Raw genomic sequence first — 18,026 nt, forward strand, 5'->3', positions numbered from 1 at the left:
CAACTCTATTTTGAACTTTGTATACACCATGAATTTGTTTCAAAGTTTTAGATTTATTATTCTTGATTCTCCACTGGATTTTTTTCATATACAAGAAATAGATTTGAATAAAATTCCCTCTCTTGTTGGTCCCGAGGAACTGGAACTACAGCCTAAAGTAATTAGATCTAAAACACCTTGGTATTAATTGGTCTTGAAGATTTCAAATAACTCTTCTAAAATCAAAAATTCTTCAAGTAGGAAGAGAAGCAAACTTTATTTTGTAGCCTGTTTTATAATCTGAAGAACCCAAGGATTCTGTGTAACGTCTTTCCACTAGAGAATAAAATTTGCTAGTCTTCCTCCCACAAAACCTATGGCACAACTTATTTCTTGAAATAGTAACACCAGACCATAACTTCAACCATAGTGGCCTTTGAGTTGAATTTGATAGAGCTCCAATCTTGGCTCCAAATCTTACGGATTCCGCAGAGGTGTCAGTAATGAAACCCGTGGCCATTTTTAATAGTGGAATAGAGTCTATAATTTCTTCACGTGACGTTTTAGACTTTAAAGGTTTCTCTAATTGGTTCATCCAGCTAACCATAAAATCATGCCACAAAAGTTGTTGTAATATTGGTTTGTTTTGCGTTAGCAGAAGCCTTCCATCTTTTTTGAGAAAGTGATCTACTTTACGATCTATGGGATCTCATAGTGAAGATGAATCCGCAAATGGAAGAGTGGTTCGTTTAACCACCTTTTCCACCTGAATGTCTAGCTTAGGAATTTCCTCCCATCATGAAGACTCCTCTAAGTCAAAAGGTAATACATTTTTGCACTCTCTTGAAACTAAAAAACATTTCTCAGCGTCTTTCCATTCATCTATAAAATAAGCTCCTTTAGGTTAGAATTCACAGGAAACACTCTGAAGGCCCATTTACACTGGACGAGTGTCGGGCAAACGATGCCCGACACTCGTCCCCCTGTCTCTGCGCTCCCCTGCTCCTACATGGGAGCTAGCACAGCTGGCTCGCACATGGAGTGGCCAGCAGGGGGCGGGGCAGTGCAGGAGATTTCTCTCCTTTTGCTCCCCCGCCTCTCTCCATTGAGATACACAGCGGCCGTTCACTATTGAACAGCGGCTGTTTAAACTTAACAATGAGCAATGAGCTTCATCGCTCATCTTTTATGCTGCATAAAAGATGAGCACATTACATTTATTAAATTTCTTCATTTTTTCCCCTCAATTTAGGTTTTGATTTAACGGTCTCTTTTCCCCATAAAAAATAGGAGATGGAGTGCGTCGGAACCCAATCAAATATAACATTTTTAAAGGCCTCTGGCCCAATTCACTGTGCTAGCAGATGTAGAGGGCTCCCCAGATTCAGGGCATCCAGAGCCTTGTTAATCCATGCCCTTAGAATGAGATGGAAGGACAAAGCGCCACAGTCTCTGCCTACATCACAAGGGCAATGATGTAAATCAAAACTTTTCCCTCTTCCCGCTATCACATCACTTCCTGCATATTATAATACAGGGCCGCGCCACTATCACCGTACTTCCCCCACTTCCAGTAGCACAATCTCTTTACCCAGACATGAGCAATTGGACACATCGTTGCCACATTTCCAGGATCCGGGATGCGAAATGCCACGTCCTGTATCCAATATCACAACCTCTGGAAGTATAGTGCCCGAAGTAAGCATACGAATGGTGAGAAACTTAGGATGACAGATGGTATCTTCCCTACACCCTGCTCCTGAATGTCAAGAGGAAGAAGCGGGTGTCAGGCCAGGGGACTCCTGCCCAGGAGTGCTGACAAACTGCTATGCAGGAAGATAGGGAGCCCGCAGACCCCAACTAATCCCCCATTTAAATCTTCCTTTAGTAAGTACTGCAGCCCTATCTGCTGCCTTCCATCCGTAGGGACAGGAAAACGCTGGTGGAAGTATGGAGCAGAAGAATTATTTAACCTCTCTGTGTGTTCCTTCAGAAGGTGGGGAGCAATCTCCATTGGTGTGGGGAGCAATCTCCATTGGTGTGGGGAGCAATCTCCATTGGTGTGGGGAGCAATCTCCATTGGTGCTGGCATGAAAGGGGGGAGGGAGTGACTTTTTTTTTCTTCTTAACAATAAGACAATGAGACACATTTACATCTGTATAGACACAGAGTTGCATTTGTTGGTGACTATAAAAACGCTAGCAAGTAAACCTTGCGTGCATCTAAATCACATCTATGCTAGTATCTAAATCCTATGCAGTTTGAATAGTAGTAGATATGTATGTATGTATATATGTATTCTAAACTGTGGAATGACACAGCATGCGGAAATCAATGGCCTTTATACTAGAGGCTATTTCTATGGGCATGTGCTAGGCTGGAATCACCTATACTTGTAGAGTAAGTATAAAGGAAAGACTGATATATGTCTCTTTTGCATCCACACCTGTGATTGGCTCAAAAAATGCTTGTGCGACTGAAACGTAATGGGGATTTATTTACCATGTTTTTGGTGAGCTCTTGGTATTTGTAGGTGGAGTAATTGTATTTGTAGCGATTTCTGCATTGCTGCTACTCTCTTTGAATGACAAGGCCATCATTTTCCTCTGTTTTTGAGACAGCTTTATGCCATGAGCAGCAGGCTTTGGTGTTCTGAAAGATAATCCATACATTACATTTTACAAAATCAGCTCAAAATTAGTATAATTTGACCATATGATAAATTATTCCTGCGCCAGAAAGCAACATTCACTAATAAATCATTGGACTTTATGGAGGATGACAGCCTCATTAGTGACATTATTCGTTTTGAAACAGTATGACGGGAATTCCATTGTAAAAGTCTGACATATGTCACCGGACTCCCATTTACCTGCAGCTATCAGGCTTTTATAGCATATCCTCGTGTAGGTCATAAGCGTTTAATACAGGAACTTAAGCACACATGTACATGAATACAGTTGGTTCCAGATGTATTTGGACAGTGATGGGTTAAGAGAAGTTGGGGGGCCCCAAGATAAACTTTTGCACCTGGGCCCATGAGCCTTTAGCTACGCTCCTGTGTCACACAAGTTCCATCATTTAGCCTCTGAACACCACCACAATGGATTTGAAAAAATAAGTCATGAATATGTGACTGAAGTGCAGACTTTTAGCTTTAATTCAAGGGAGTTAAACAAAAATATCAGGTAATACCAGACTGATGGGAAGAGAAGAGTATGAAGAAGGAAAGGAAGGGCTTATGATGCAGAGCACACCATCACACATGATGGCATGGGCATGTATGGCTGCAAATGGAACTGACTCATTGGTGTTTACGGATGGTGTGAATGCAGATAAATGTAATATGATATAGGGTACAGATGGATAATGAACAGAAACATACCACAAAGGAAACCAAAAGGCAAACAAAAGTGAGCCCGCTTTTCACTTGCTAAAGACAAAACTGAAAGCAGAAAGGCCTACAAACAAACAGCACCCAAAGGCCTGGAAGAGCATCGCAAGGAGCGAGACTCAGTATTTGCTAATGTCCTTGTGTCGCAGACGTCAGGTGGTCATTGACTGCAAAAGTATTTGTATCCAAGTATTAAAAATAATCCTTCTATTTATAATTATGTACGCTTGTTTGATTACTTTTGACCCTGTGAAAACGGAAGGACTGTAAACAATGGCTGTAATTACTGAATGGTTGGTGCAATCGCTTTGCTTAAAACCCCTGAAAGAAACTTTAAATCTACACCTCAATCACACACTGATGGCTCTGCTTCAAATTCACTTTGATGGTGTACAGAGGCTAAATGATGGAAATTGTGTCACTGTCCAAATACTTTCAGACTTGACTGTATTTGCTGACACTCCTCCAAACTCAAAATAACCTTTTTTCCAGTTACAGCGGTAGATTATGTAATATGGTTTAAAGCAGTTCTGCCATTCAACAAAAGCCTATTTGAACACCAGAATTTGCACGTAAGAATGTGCAAAAAGGGTTAAAGCTTAAAAATGTATTTGGGGGCACTTTGTAGTGTAATAGGTCAACTGCAATCACCCCAATAACTAAGCAGAGACTGTGAATGACAGAAGCTCACAATACTCCTCCGAAATGTCCTCTTCAACTGGATTCCAGACGCAGAAGAGAGTTCTGCATTGAGAGCTCGGAGTACTTACTAGTTTAGTATCTCACAGATGTCCATGTGTTATGTTCCTCTGTATTAGGCAGCTTTCACACGACCGAGAAAATCTTTTGAATGGGGTCATATACATGAGCGGCATGTCCTATCTTTGGGCATTCCCTCAGAATGCCTCACCCCAGTGCGATGCGAGGTTTCCCGTTGAAAACAATGGGAAGCACTTGCCTATCCTGCAATGCAGCCATGCTGGAGGATCGCTATTAAACCTGCGATAGGAGGCATTCTTGACATAAAAAACGCCTTACATCTGCGGGTACATCGCACGTTCCCAAGTGCGATACTGGGCTGAGTTTCATGGCCCGATATCACGCTCGACTATGTAGCCTTATGGCAGGAGGAGTGTTACCAGATGTCTGATAGATACTTATTAGGATTTTAAATAATGGTAACTTACCCAGCCACTAGTTTTGGTGTAGCTCCACACTTTTGTATATTTTTTTCAATTTCCATGATTGTTCTCAGGTCCATAGCAGGAGGACTAATGGAACTGTATAAGACAGAAAGAGAAGAAGTTTCCAGGTTATTTCACTTTAAAAAAAATGCTGGCCATTGAATGCAATGAGTCACATAATATAATGACTAGATGAGACTTATTTCACATGCCAGACTTCTATAGATGTAGCCTTAGATAGGGCTTTAAAAGGTGAAACTACATAATGCTAACTTTGAATACAATTGCTAAAAATCTTTTATGATTCCTCAAGTAAAAAGCCTTCTACGTAATGTCAATGACAGCACATTTATTAGAATAAAAGCACTTTCTTACCTGTATGTCGCAGCAACCCAGTTTTGAGAAGAAGCCCTTGCATTTGGAATAGCTTTGGGAGAGGAAGCCAAGTGCTCTGGCATCTTCAGCCCAGTGGGTCCAGTCACTGCTGGTGGGGAGGTCACAGAACTTGCAACGTAAACTTTATTTTTTTCCTATTGCATAAAGACGAAAACAGGTTCAATAACTAAACTAAATCATAACTAAAAAAACTAAAGCACAACATGGAAATGAATAGTAACTGAGATTGTGCGGCACCTACCATGTCATTACATGACAAAATCAATAGACTAGTCTACCTCTGGATATTGTAAAGTTTGACAAAAAGTGAGGTTTATAAGCAAGGGGCCAGAACCCTTAAATATTGATAATGGTCCCCCAACACAGAGACAATGAGCATGAATTGGAGATGAGCGAGTATACTCGGTAAGGCACATTACTCGAGCGAGTAGTGCCTTAGCCGAGTATCTCCCCGCTCGTCTCTAAAGATTCGGGGACAGCGGGGGAGAATGGGGAGGAACGGAGGGGAGATCTCCCCCCTCCCCCCGCAACTCACCTGTCACCCGCGCCGGCCCCCGAATCTTTAGAGACGAGCGGGGAGATACTCGGCTAAGGCATTACTCACTCGAGTAATGTGCCTTAGTGAGTATACTCGCTCATCTCTAGTGGGAATCCCTCTGTGTGACCTCACTGCTGGTGAATTGTATATTATGGGAGAGAATAGCAACTCCGAACAGAAAGGACCAAAATTAAAGGAAAGCCAGATAAAAACAGTGAGTTATGAGGACAACTACTGAGTTGCAGACTTTGTTTCATATAATTCTGTAAATAGGTCTGAAATTCTGCTGTAGCTCCATCAAAGCGACCTTCAAGCTGCAAAGAAAGGATTTTTAAAGGAGGGAAGTGTTCTATATGGATCTAACATCCTAAGGCCCATAACCGCTGGCATGGTGACGAGCAATAAGTCGCTAGTCATTTAATTTCAGCTTACCAACAAATAGTTGCTGGTTGATCAAAAGTAGTCCAATGTAAAATCACAGTCGTTCGTATTTCAAGGACTTGCGAATGAATTTGCATGGAGATCCCTTCTATGAACAATATCTCTGCAAACAACTAATGAACAACCATCGCTTTGTGTAAAAGCTAACAAACAACAGTTGTTCATATGCTTCAACAACTTTTCTGAGCGACTATCTGCAGGATAGTTGTTCCGTGTAAAGGTACCTTAACACAGACTACCGATGAAGATAGCTTTATGCAGTTGTCTCCCAGAGCAGAGCGGCAGGAGGCACAGATGATCCAATCACATCTATGACTCCAAATATACAGCTTCTCCATCCGGCATCAGCCTGAAGACATGGATGCCAGATTATTACACTACTGACCAGGCAAGTCATATGTAGCAAAATGCAGAAAGGAAGTGGAAATATAGGAAAGTTAAAGAGCTTTATCATTTATCATGGTTTTAGGAATATTAACAAACCTCATTTTTTTGAGGACTGAAGGTAGTGAAGTCAGGTGACTGTAAATCTCTCGGGCTGCTTGCCCCTACAAAGCTTCCTTCCGAGTCAGAGGTCAACAACTCCTGAAGTGATTCCACAGAATTATTTTTTTCAGATTTGAAAACTCCTAGAATTAAAGGGTGTGACATTTGTAGCATTAAGTAGAGTGCCGAGTGCAGATTATGACAAAGTGTCTATGCAAATAATTGGAAAAAAGGCAAAAAGCTCTGCAACAAAATAAACATTATTTCTCTCTCCAGCCGTTCAGTTGTACGGCACCAAATCCAGCATCATGTTCACATTAGGTAAAGCACTTCTATTCCGCTATGTACAGATTGAATTAGTAGTAATTTCAATATGAACCAGTCAATGAAAAAGGGGGCATTGATACCGATGCCAAATACCTGATGATGGTGGGCTCTGAATGATATCAGAAAGGTTGTATCCTCCTGAGCTGTCTGAACGCTTTCTAGGCTTCCTTTTTGCTTTACTTTTGGCCTTCTTGAACTGTGCTTCTCTAGAAAAAAAACAACTAATAATTATGTTCTATACACTACATGACAAAGGATTTAAATGGGTATTTCCACCTTAGACATCTATGACATATCCATGGGATATCGCATAAATGTGTGGTAGGTGCAGATCCCAGAGATCCAACATATATCTCTACACAGGAAGTTCCTCAACCCCAGTCCTGCCTGGTGAAGACATGCATGGTCAATTCTCCATTCATTCTGCGCCTACAGATGGACATTGATTGAGCTGTGATCAGCAGTCAAAAGAACCCCTCACTCGAGAGATGCGCATCCCAGAGGTGAGATCTTAATCTCTCTGTGGATATGTCATGGGCCATTTACATGCAAAGAAAATCTTTCAAATGACTGACAGATTGAAAGATTTAGTGATCTATTTGCATAAAGTGTTAATGGCCAGTAACTACCATTAACACTTTATAATCTTCATTTGCACGTAAAAGGCCCTCCAGGAGCTGTTTGCAGAGCCCAGCTTGTGATTAATCACAGGTCCAGCTGTGCACACAACTGTAATGTTCTCCATGCAGAGAACACACAAACTCCATGTTCTTGGTACACTTCAAACCCAGAACTAAAAGGCAACAGTGCTAACCACTGAGTCAGCATGCTCAGTGATGAAAGGTGACTCTGCTAACCACTATTGCCTGAGAGTTAGAGAGAGCTTTTCACTACGCTATGGGTTTTTGTCCGGGAATTAAGTCACAGGTGCCGAAAACAGCACTGTGATGGATCCCCGAGTGGAAATAAATAGAACCATTCACTGTCAGAGAAACGGACATTACTTTGATGTCCATCTGACACGGTTTCCGTTATATACGCAGCATTGAATATATGTTTTTCTATACTCCAAATATAACAGAAACAATGTCAAATGGGCACCTAAGTGGTGTCCGTTTCACTAATGACAAGGACTGATTCCCTTTGTGGTTTCCGTCACAGTGCTGTTTTTGGCACCAGTGATATGACCCCCAAAAAGAATCCCACAGTGTAGTGAAAAATGTGGGAATGCTCCCTTAACCCTTTCAAATCCAATTATTTTTTCTCAGCCATTCTCCCCAGCTCCAAATAAATTGGAGCTGGTGAGAATGGATGAGAAAAAATACATTTTCCCTGCACCCTCCTGAACTGACAGAGTTCAGGAGGGTGCAGGTGCTCACTGCACCGTGGAGGGACCTGCTTACCTGTCCGGCGTCTTCCACATTCTCCCTTCTGCCTCTCAGCTCGGCGATCATGTGACCGCTGGGGTCAGGTGGCACCCAGCGGTCACATGATCGCCGGGCCGGGAGGCAGAAGGGAGAATGCGGAGGACGCCGGACAGGTAAGCAGCTTCCCCCACGGTGCAGGCTCCCGGCTCGGCGTTCATGTGACAGCTGGGGGTCAGGTGACACTGGCGGTCACATGATCGCCGGCCGGAATCTATGCATTACATAGCGCTAATTAAGCGCTATGTAATGTGTAAAGGAGAAGGCAGAAAGGGTTAAAAACCCTTTCTGCCTTCTCCTCGGGCTCCTCAATGAGGACCAGTGTAGGAGTGTATCTGCACCTGATGTGTGATGATCGGGTGCAAATGCACTCCTGCACTGCAGTGTCGGGCCTGCCCCGACATCAGAGCTGTGGAGGGAAATTATGATGTAGGGGCAGGCCCGACATTGGATTGGAAAGGGTTAATTAAAAATGAATTAAAATGTATGTAAAAATGAACTCTCACCAATAACATTACTAAAAATCATGCAAACACTCCACCAACTACAAAATGTGCGAATCTGTCACTAAGCTACTGTTAAAAAAAAGCGCTACACGATATCAATGCATTCATTGGTGTTGGTAACACTTCTATTTAGGAACATGTACTTGACCACTAAGAAAGCCCAGCAAATAATTTTCCAAATCCACTTACGGAGTTGACTGTTCAGAAAAAAAACTGTCATCTTTAGTAGACATGAAACTTTCACCATCGCCATACTCTAAAGTGCTGAGGTCTGGTCCATCCAGGTATGGGGTGATCAGTCTCTTGTCCATGGCAGGAATCTGTTATTAAATTATAAAGTAAGAATGGTTCTATTGATGTCATTTCTTGCACAGGTATCAAAGTTGAAGAAGTATTCTCATCTGAAGCATTAAGCATTTAAGGCATAGGTCTGGGATATGCCATAAACGTTTTGTAGGTGGAGATTCTAAAAGTTAGTGTTTGCTTAGTTGATCAGGAGATCCCCATTTGCCAGGCATTTACAGTGGTGTGCCATAAATGCTTCAAATCGGAATACCCTTTAAAGGGGTTGTCTCACTAGAAGACCTTGTCCTCTAGCCATAGGAAACAAGTATCTATGTGAAGTCCGACTGTTGGGACCCTACAATGATTAAAATGGGGGTCATGAGCATCTCCAAATGAATGGAACAATGGTCATGTTACCAGTCCATTTAATTCAATGGGACTGCCAGACATAGCCGAGTGTTTGTACTCAGTTATCTCCAACAGTCCTAAAGCAAAGAATGGAGCGGTAATGCATACATGTGACCACTGTTACATTTATTTGGGGACACTCAGGGCCTTTGTTCTCATGGTCAGTGGGGGTCCCAGAGGTTAGGCCTGAACCAACCTGAGACTTAAGGCCCATTTAGACACAACGAGAATCAATCAAAATCGCTCAAAGCAATCTTTTGAGCGATTCTTGTTCTGTCTAAATGCACTGGCATTGTGCAGTTTTCATGCACGAGTCGCTGATCGCTAAATTCTAGCTTGCTAGAATTAAGCGATCAGCTGTTATCAGCCGGCTGCGCTGATAATATTCTCTGTGCCTGTGCCCTGCTGTTAGTGTCATGAGATATGCTCATGTGAATGGACGAGAAAATGCTAATTAATCTTGGGACTTGATCATAGCTATTCTATATTGGTGCAATTTTACGGTGACACTAACAGTCAGCGCTGAGGAGAAGACATCTGTTTGCTTACGCAAAACTGTTGTATTCTTCTATTAGCCTGGCTGTGTCCTGCGCTGCCTGTATAGCTCTATAGTAGCTAATTAGCTATTATAAAATATGCAAAGATGATTGCTCAAAACGGTCACTCAAACTATCGTTTGAGTGAGTTTTGAGCGATTATCTTTAAGTGTAAATTGGGTCTTAACCCCTTGAGTGGCGGGTTTCCTACCACCCTGTCGTGCCCACCAGGGCAGGTTTTTTAAAATGGTCTAATCATTGAATTTCAACTAATTTTGCAGTTGCGTCTCAAGAGCCATAACTTTTTCATTTTTCCATTGACATGGCCATATAAGGGCTTGTTTTTTGCGGGACAAGTTGGGATTTTTTTAAACAGGGGGGAGGAAAAAAAGAAATGGGGAAAAAAGAAAAAAGGGGCCATGTCATTAAGGGGTTAAATAATGTATTAACTTCCTTCTCTGGGTCATTACGACGCATGGATACCACATGTGTGATTGTATTTTTGATTTTTTACAAAGTAAAGGGAGACAAGTGTTTTTATAATTTTTTTTTTTTAATTTTTTTTTTTTGTCCCTTTAGGGGACTTCCACAGGGATCCATCAACACCCCTGATCACATTCCAGGGGTCCGATGGTGGCACTGACAGCCCTTTACATGCTGCAGTGACAGCCCTTTACATGCTGCAGTCACATAGACTGCAGCATGTAAAGGGTTAACACAGCAGAGATCGGAGGTTTTCTCTGATCTCTGCTGTAAGAGCAGGTACCTAGCTGTCCTCTCACAGCCAAGCACCAAGCTCTCCCTGCCACAGAGACCATCGGCTTGCTTCTGACAAGCCGATGGTCTCTATGGCAACCTGTAAACAAAGCAGGAGGTTGCCGACATATCGGCAATATCTTCTGCTGGTTTTTCAAAGCCCTTGCACTGCTCTGTGTGGGTCTGTGCAGGCAGAGCACACTGTCACAGCTTGTGGCATTGTGCTCTGCAGCTCCCATAGTGATACATAGCCCGGAAATCTTCCGGGCTATGTCACTATGAGCAGTGGAGCTCGTCCCGGAAAATTTCCGGGCGTGCCACTCAAGGGGTTAAAGGGGTTCTGACATGAATAATGTTTTTATGCTTTAGCAGCCATTGTTCCCTGGTCTGCCTAATGGACACAGGGAACCCACGGTTTAATGGCTGCTAAAACATAAAAACATAATACTTACCTTGTCTCCCGTTGTTGTTGACATCGGGGGGGGGGGGGGTCATCTCCCAGCAGGCGCTGCTCTTCCTCTTCTTCCTCCACGAGCCGCGCCGCTCCGGGATCGCGCGCATGCGCAGTGGAGAGGTGCCCTCTGACAGGAGTCAGGACGGGCCGCATCTCCACTGCGCACGCGCAGAATCTCGGAGTTCAGCCAGGACGGACGGGCCGCCCACAGCAAGCACTGCTTGTGACGTGCTTGCTGTGGGCGGCCCGTCCGTTCACCTCGGAAGTGGCTGACGGACAGAGCAGAACAGGAAGCGGTCATTTTGACCGCTCCTGCTCTGCTTCTACAAGCCACAGAAAAAGATGCCGGCTGGAGGGGACATGCCTGGCGATTGGTCCTAGCCAGGCAAGGTGAGTAAAAAATTTTTTTTTAAATGTCAGAACCCCTTTGAATTCCCTATCCTGTGGATAGGCAATAAGTTCCTTTTATGAGACAACCCATTTAAGTGTACATGTAATAAAGAGAGCTCCAGCCTGTACAGACACTTTTATGGGAATTAGCTGTAAGGCAGATTACCGCATTAATAATAATAATAATCGTTATTTGTATAGCGCCAACTTATTCCGCAGCGCTTAATAACTTGATGGGTAAACAATGTGGGAAACTTATTAAGCCCAGCATTTCCAACACTGGACTTCGTAGAATTTTTCCCTGGCGCACAATGCACCTAAGTCATGTATTAGGCACATCTCAGCACCTCCATGCTTTTATACAGATATGTATTCCAAGTCTGATCTGGTATATATATTTGGCATAAATTATACATAAATCTATCAGTCCACGCCAGCCGCACCCCCTCCTGAAAAAAGTGACAAAGCTGACACAAAAACTAGAAAAGTATAACAATTTTTTTTGCAAATTCGCACTTGAACAAAAATGGCAGCTTAAAAGCTGCCATTTTTGTTCAAGTGCGAATTTGCAAAAAAAAGACATTCAGAAAGCCTTTTATGCCAGTTTTTTGACATATAAATATGTCAAAAACTGGCATAAAAGGCTTTCTGAATGTCTTCCAATATGCTTGAAAGCAAAAGATTGCTTCATTCCGCTATTTTCATTATATCATAACTCACATATACAACTAGCCTTACCATTTTTCTATAATAACTTGCCAGTTCTTTCAGTACTTCCTCACTCAAAATATCCAGAGACCTACATGATAAAAAAATGATTGAAGGATATATTTACAAAATGCATAAAATTAGTGATATTGAGAACTTTTACAAACAGTTGGAATATAGGACAAGACTAATGCATGGATTTCTCGATCCAAGGTTGCAGTAAACACGATCACTCAACGTCAAAGAGAAGATACAAGGCATCCAATGCAATCTACATACCTTGCTTCCAACAAAGCTGCCATATTTAGCCCTATGAACTGGAAGCAGGAAACCTTCAGCTGGTCGGCATTATATAAAACAGCAAATTCCAGTAATTCAGCAGCATTCTTCAAGGTAACTAGAATGGAAACAAATGAATCCTTTTAAATTTGTCTTTAGGGAAACCTAGAAATTGTCATTGTAGATGAAGAGATAAGGATTTTGATTTCCATCATTTTGCTGTTGATCTAAACAAGCTGTAAAGTCTCCATATTAAAATACTAACATCCACCTGTCTGTGAGTGACTGTGGGAGTTACATGTGATGATGTCACCGTTATGTGATCAGTCACCAGGGCTCTGAGCTTCGCCCCTGATCACATGACGGTGATGTCATCACAGGTCCTAAAACATGCAGAGCCTGACAGCAGCTGTGTGCTTACAGGACCTGTGATGATGTCACCGACATGTGATCAGAAGCAGAGCTCAGAGCCACGGTGACATCATCACAAGTCCTGTAAGCACCCAGCTGCTGTCCGGCTCTGCTAGTTTAGGACCTGTGACCAACTGCAATCCCTTTCCCTATATTATATTAGTAAGTGGCGCCACCAGAAACACCGGTATTAGTCTACTTATGACAACCATGTGCATATGGAAGTACTCCTATCTTTTAATTGGATTGATTTTTTTTTGCATTTATTAGGATGTTTTACCCCCAGTATATATGTCAGCTAGTATTACCTTGGTTAATTAATCATTTCCATCTGAATATTCGTGTCCTTGTCTTCAGGTGGTCATAGGATTATTGTGACTGCCTGAGAATTACTTGTGTCTGTGTTCTCTCAAGATGTCATTTTTTTTATTCACTAGAACATCCTGTATGAAGAAACTGCATGGACTGTACCACACAGGTGCTTTACAGGAGGGAGACAAACCCCTATCAAATCGATACTGATGATGACTAAAGGCTTCTGACACAGGTATAATGAGGATAATACCAGTTCATCCTCCTTAGTTTGTACTTTAGTTGGTCTTTATGTTATTTACCTGCATATAAAGGTCAATGATAATCACTATGTTCTCTCAGCAGGCAGAGATGGTACTCCCTTCTAGTTGGTCATGGGATAGCATAAAGGCAGAGAAAGCAACGAGAAATCTAACAATCAAGATGGTGTCTGATAAATACCAGACAGGAGGCTTTACTGCGTAGAAGAGAGTGCAATATACATAGAAGACATCTAAAGTGTGAAAGTCAGTGAGGCGAGGGGCGCTGTGATAAAACAAATTGTGTTTTCGCTGGAGTGGCCTTAAAGTGGCACATAGTAGTTATGACTGCAGAATAACATTTCGGCAGTCGCACCTTAATTACGGTGAAGTGCTGTTCATTTCTTTTAGTTACAAACCTGCCCCATTTTGAGAAAATAAATTACCAATATAATATTTATAGAGGCCTCAATAGAAAAAGGTTGTGATTTCAGTCTACTCAATCCTTTCTTTCCCCGGGATATAACCTGCTGCCTGAGGTGCTGAGTGCAGTTTACAAATAGATCTCATGACATACACTATATTCACCAACCAGTTCAACTGACATTTATAATATGTCCTATATACTGTACATTGTTAATCCAGTAGGAGTCAGGAGTTTATTACAATATACGTATGTATTGTATGCTTCTGTAATAACAGAACATGTTTTTCTCCCTTATTGTAAATGTCATGAAGATAACAAATAGAACACATTTACATATGGATTATCTATGTGGATCTTGGAGTATTTCTATTTGTTGAACATTGAACAGTCAACAGCACAAAAGTCATCTTAGATCTCGTTTCCTGCCAGCAGAGAAGTGATAAGGTCGGAAGACATTCTTATACAGGCTGGGTTAACACACTGCCATTCTGTGAATATCCAACTTGCATTACAATTATAATTATTCCAAACAGAGGAGGAGCAGAAACATCACAGATAAGCGAGTGTGCGTGGCTGTATCTAAGTGTGCCGTTTCTTAAGTGTGTGACTTTAGAAGAGTAAAGCCCCATTTACAGTGCCGTCTTAACAGCATTATGGGCTCACAGGCAAAGCAGTGTACTGGGGCCGCTATAACAACTACAGAGGACGAGCATGTTAGTAACCAGTGACCTAGACCGGAAAGCCAGAAGTCTAAGTCTCTAGGGTCAATTTTCCTCTTGCACTGTAGATGTCTCTTTGTTCATAGTGACAGGCTACTTTACACTAGAAAGTAACGAGACGATGTGCTACGCTTCACAAGCTGGTCCACACATCCATTTGTCGGGAAATCTCTTTTTTTATTATAGAAATTATGGATAATTTACAAAAGGAATTCTGGGTAATTTGAAAGTGAAACAGAAAGCAACACAATGGAAGTCCTCACAGACAGATTGGAGCCAAGTTCATATCCCACCACTCAACATTATCATATATGATACAAGGTGCATTGAAATGTTAACATACATAGATTAGTATGGGGCCCCTATGCTTGTGGGGCCCCGGGCAAGTGTCCATTAGGCCCATGCGTCAAGGTGGCACTGCCCATTTAGATGCAATGATTGTCATGTGAACGAATGACAACTTTTTGGTTTCAAATGCTGAACGTTTACACATAAAGATAATCGTTTGATCATTTCCCTCATTAGCCATGTAACCATTGTATATGTTGTTTGCTCAGGTGGGTGTGTATATGTGAAGAATCAGTAGGTGGGAGGTTTTTAATTAGTGTGAAGAAAAGCCATGGTCTACTGCTGCATGAGTCATTGTGTATAGCTAGCTGGGCAAGCAATCAAGCCTCCCCTCAAGTTGTTTGAAATACTGAACAAATGCTATTTAAACCTAACAACAAGCAAACAAACTAACGACTATTTTTATGCAGGCTGAAATTCAGTGATAAATGGCAAGTGAATGAGTAGTGCACGATTGCTTCCCGTTTACACGTAATGATTATCACTCGTTTTCGCTCGTTTAAACAAATTTTGAGCGATAACCGTTGCGTGTATTTATTTACTCTCTATCTATTAGAACTTTTGCATATATCATTTTTATCTAATCCATCTGTACAATTCCCATTTAGAAGGTGCTCGATGCTTGACAATGCAATCCAGCGTACATCATGCGTGATGTATGCAGTCCGAGGGTGCATATTGCTGTACGAAATGTGATTGTGTTGTACATTTGGAAGCCCAGATCCTGGATCTAAATGAGCAGCTTGTAACACTGAGATCCATTGACAGCATGGAAAGGAGTTTGCTGCTCACTGAACAGACAATCGCTGGAGCACATGTGGGGTTGCATTGTAGTATGGGAGTGCAGAAGGATCAGGCAGTTAGCTGGGTGGCAGAAGAAAAAGGTAGAGGGAAGAGAACCAGGGAGGCTAGTCCTGAACTGGCACACCCCAACAAGTTTGCAAAGTTGGCAGATGAGGCGAATGCAATTACAGGATTAGCTCTGCTGCAGCACAACATGCCCTCTGACCGCCAGGGGGATTGTCTGCTCCAGTAAGAGGGGGAATAGGAGCGCATGGCAGGCTAGACAGGTCCTAGTGGTGGGAGACTCAGTTATTAGGGGGACAGAGACCAGGATCGTCGAACAGTGTGTTGTCTTCCTGGCAATTGAGTTTGACACATCATGGATTGGGTTGACAGATAACTGGGAGGGGCTGATGAGGATTCAGCAGTCATGGTACACATTAGCACCAATGACAAAGTTAGAGATAGGTAGAAGGTCCTTAAAAACCGATTTCAAGGAACTAGGATGTAAGCTTAAGGCAACGACCTCCAAAGTAGTATCTTCTACGACCTGTACCATGTGCCACACCAGAAAGGCAGCGGAAGATTAGGGAGGTAAACAAGTGGCTCAAGAATTGGTGTAGGAAGGAGGGGTTTGGGTTGCTAGAGAACTGGGTCAACTTTGCTGTTGTCTACACGTTCTACTGTAAGGATGGACTGCATCTCAAATGGGGAGGGTGCAGCTGTGCTGGGGAAGAAGATGGCTAGAAGGCTGGAGGAGGGTTTAAACTAGGTACTAGGGGGAGGGCAATCGGAGAGATCGGGGAAAAGACAGTGTAGACAGTGACCTGGGACTAAGTAATGAAAATGGGGGTGGAGCGGTGGGAGGGATTAGTACAGTTAGAACTGGCAAAATAGCTAATAGGGATACATTTAATATAAAAAATAAAACAACTCTAAACTGTATGGTGACTAATGCTTGAAGTCTCACCAATAATGTTAATAAACTAGAAGTAATAATGTCTAAGGAAAACTATGACACATATTGGAAATAACAGAGACCTGGTTGGACAAAAGCTGGAACTGGATGGTGAATTTACAGGGTTAGTGTCTGTTCAGAAAGAATTTAAAAAAAAAACGGAAAGAGGGAGGGGTTCGTCTTTATGTAATATCCTGTTAAAGTCCACACTATGGGAAGATATATCTATATACCAAGCTAAAACTTTGCAGAACTTCATACAGATAGTGTATGAACATTCTGTAAATATTTCTGGAAAATTGAAGGTGGTCTAGCAGGGGCCCTCTCCCAAATTAGGCCAGTTGACATAGAATGACCCTAAAGTATTTACCCAAGCACACAAATTTTCATTTAGCGAACCTATGGCAGCACAGCGGCCCCCCATGACAGCTACAGGTTGTCAGCTATCTCCAGCAGCTGACAGCATGGAGTTGTAACATCCACAGCCCACGTGCCTTTAATCCCCAGAGTGAGAGTGTTTTTACGGCGCTGGGGATTAAAGCCCCCTTAGGCAGGACGTAAAAAAGGCAATGGAGTGGTCACTAAGAGGTTAAAAGGAAAAGCTATCTTATTTAGGACACATCATGCAAGCAAATGGACTAGAGATAATATGCTGAGAATTGTCAGTGGTTCATGAAGAAGAGGTCGTCAAAGAACTCGCTGGTTAGACACAATCACAGCAGACACTGACAAGACTATTTGCCAGTTAAAAGAAGCTGTACTTGATAGACAAACATAGTGAGAGTTGATCCATAGGGTGACCCAGAGTCTGCAACAATTGATTGGTTAATTATCATCATAATTTATTCCGCATTTGACATTCATTTTATGGAGGCCACCATGTTTCTGGAGATTACCTTCACGTTCTAATGGTAATAACGTCATCAATGACACTGGTTCTTGGAAATTCTAATTCACTAATTCATTATTTGTTTCACATGATATATTCTCTTCAACTTCATTTCTCTTAGTTACATCTTGATTAAAAAAATGTCTGCGCAAGGTCAAAAGTCAAGCAAATCTATTACCGTCCTGAGAGTTGAAAAAAGGTCAAAATTCTCTGTTGGTACAAAAACCAATCTTCCACATAACGCACTGATATGATCTTCATTTCAATGTAATAAGTTGCTAATTAGAGATGAGCGAGCATACTCGCTAAGGACAATTACTCGATCGAGCATTGTCCTTAGTGAGTACCTGCCCGCTCGGAAGAAAAGGTTTGGCTGCCGGCGCGGGTGACAGGTAAGTTGCGGCAGCCGGGGGGAGAGGGAGAGAGAGATCTCCCCTCCGTTCCTACC

At 42.3% G+C, this 18,026-nt stretch overlaps 1 protein-coding gene across 1 annotated transcript in view; it reads right to left on the bottom strand.

Annotated features, from left to right (window-relative positions):
* The window catches only part of IBTK (inhibitor of Bruton tyrosine kinase), an 83,129-nt gene that overhangs the window by 20,715 nt on the left and 44,388 nt on the right, over window positions 1-18,026 (bottom strand). Inside the window, exons 18-25 of the mRNA XM_066604933.1 lie at window positions 12,493-12,610; window positions 12,244-12,304; window positions 8,866-8,996; window positions 6,840-6,952; window positions 6,417-6,562; window positions 4,934-5,088; window positions 4,562-4,654; window positions 2,483-2,632 (exon numbers count right to left, since the gene is read on the bottom strand). Coding sequence (XP_066461030.1) covers window positions 2,483-2,632; window positions 4,562-4,654; window positions 4,934-5,088; window positions 6,417-6,562; window positions 6,840-6,952; window positions 8,866-8,996; window positions 12,244-12,304; window positions 12,493-12,610 — 967 coding nt within the window. The remainder of the gene's footprint in view (window positions 1-2,482; window positions 2,633-4,561; window positions 4,655-4,933; window positions 5,089-6,416; window positions 6,563-6,839; window positions 6,953-8,865; window positions 8,997-12,243; window positions 12,305-12,492; window positions 12,611-18,026) is intronic.

The sequence above is a fragment of the Eleutherodactylus coqui genome, chromosome 1, assembly GCF_035609145.1.
Source record: "Eleutherodactylus coqui strain aEleCoq1 chromosome 1, aEleCoq1.hap1, whole genome shotgun sequence".
NCBI classification, from domain to species: Eukaryota; Metazoa; Chordata; class Amphibia; order Anura; family Eleutherodactylidae; genus Eleutherodactylus; species Eleutherodactylus coqui.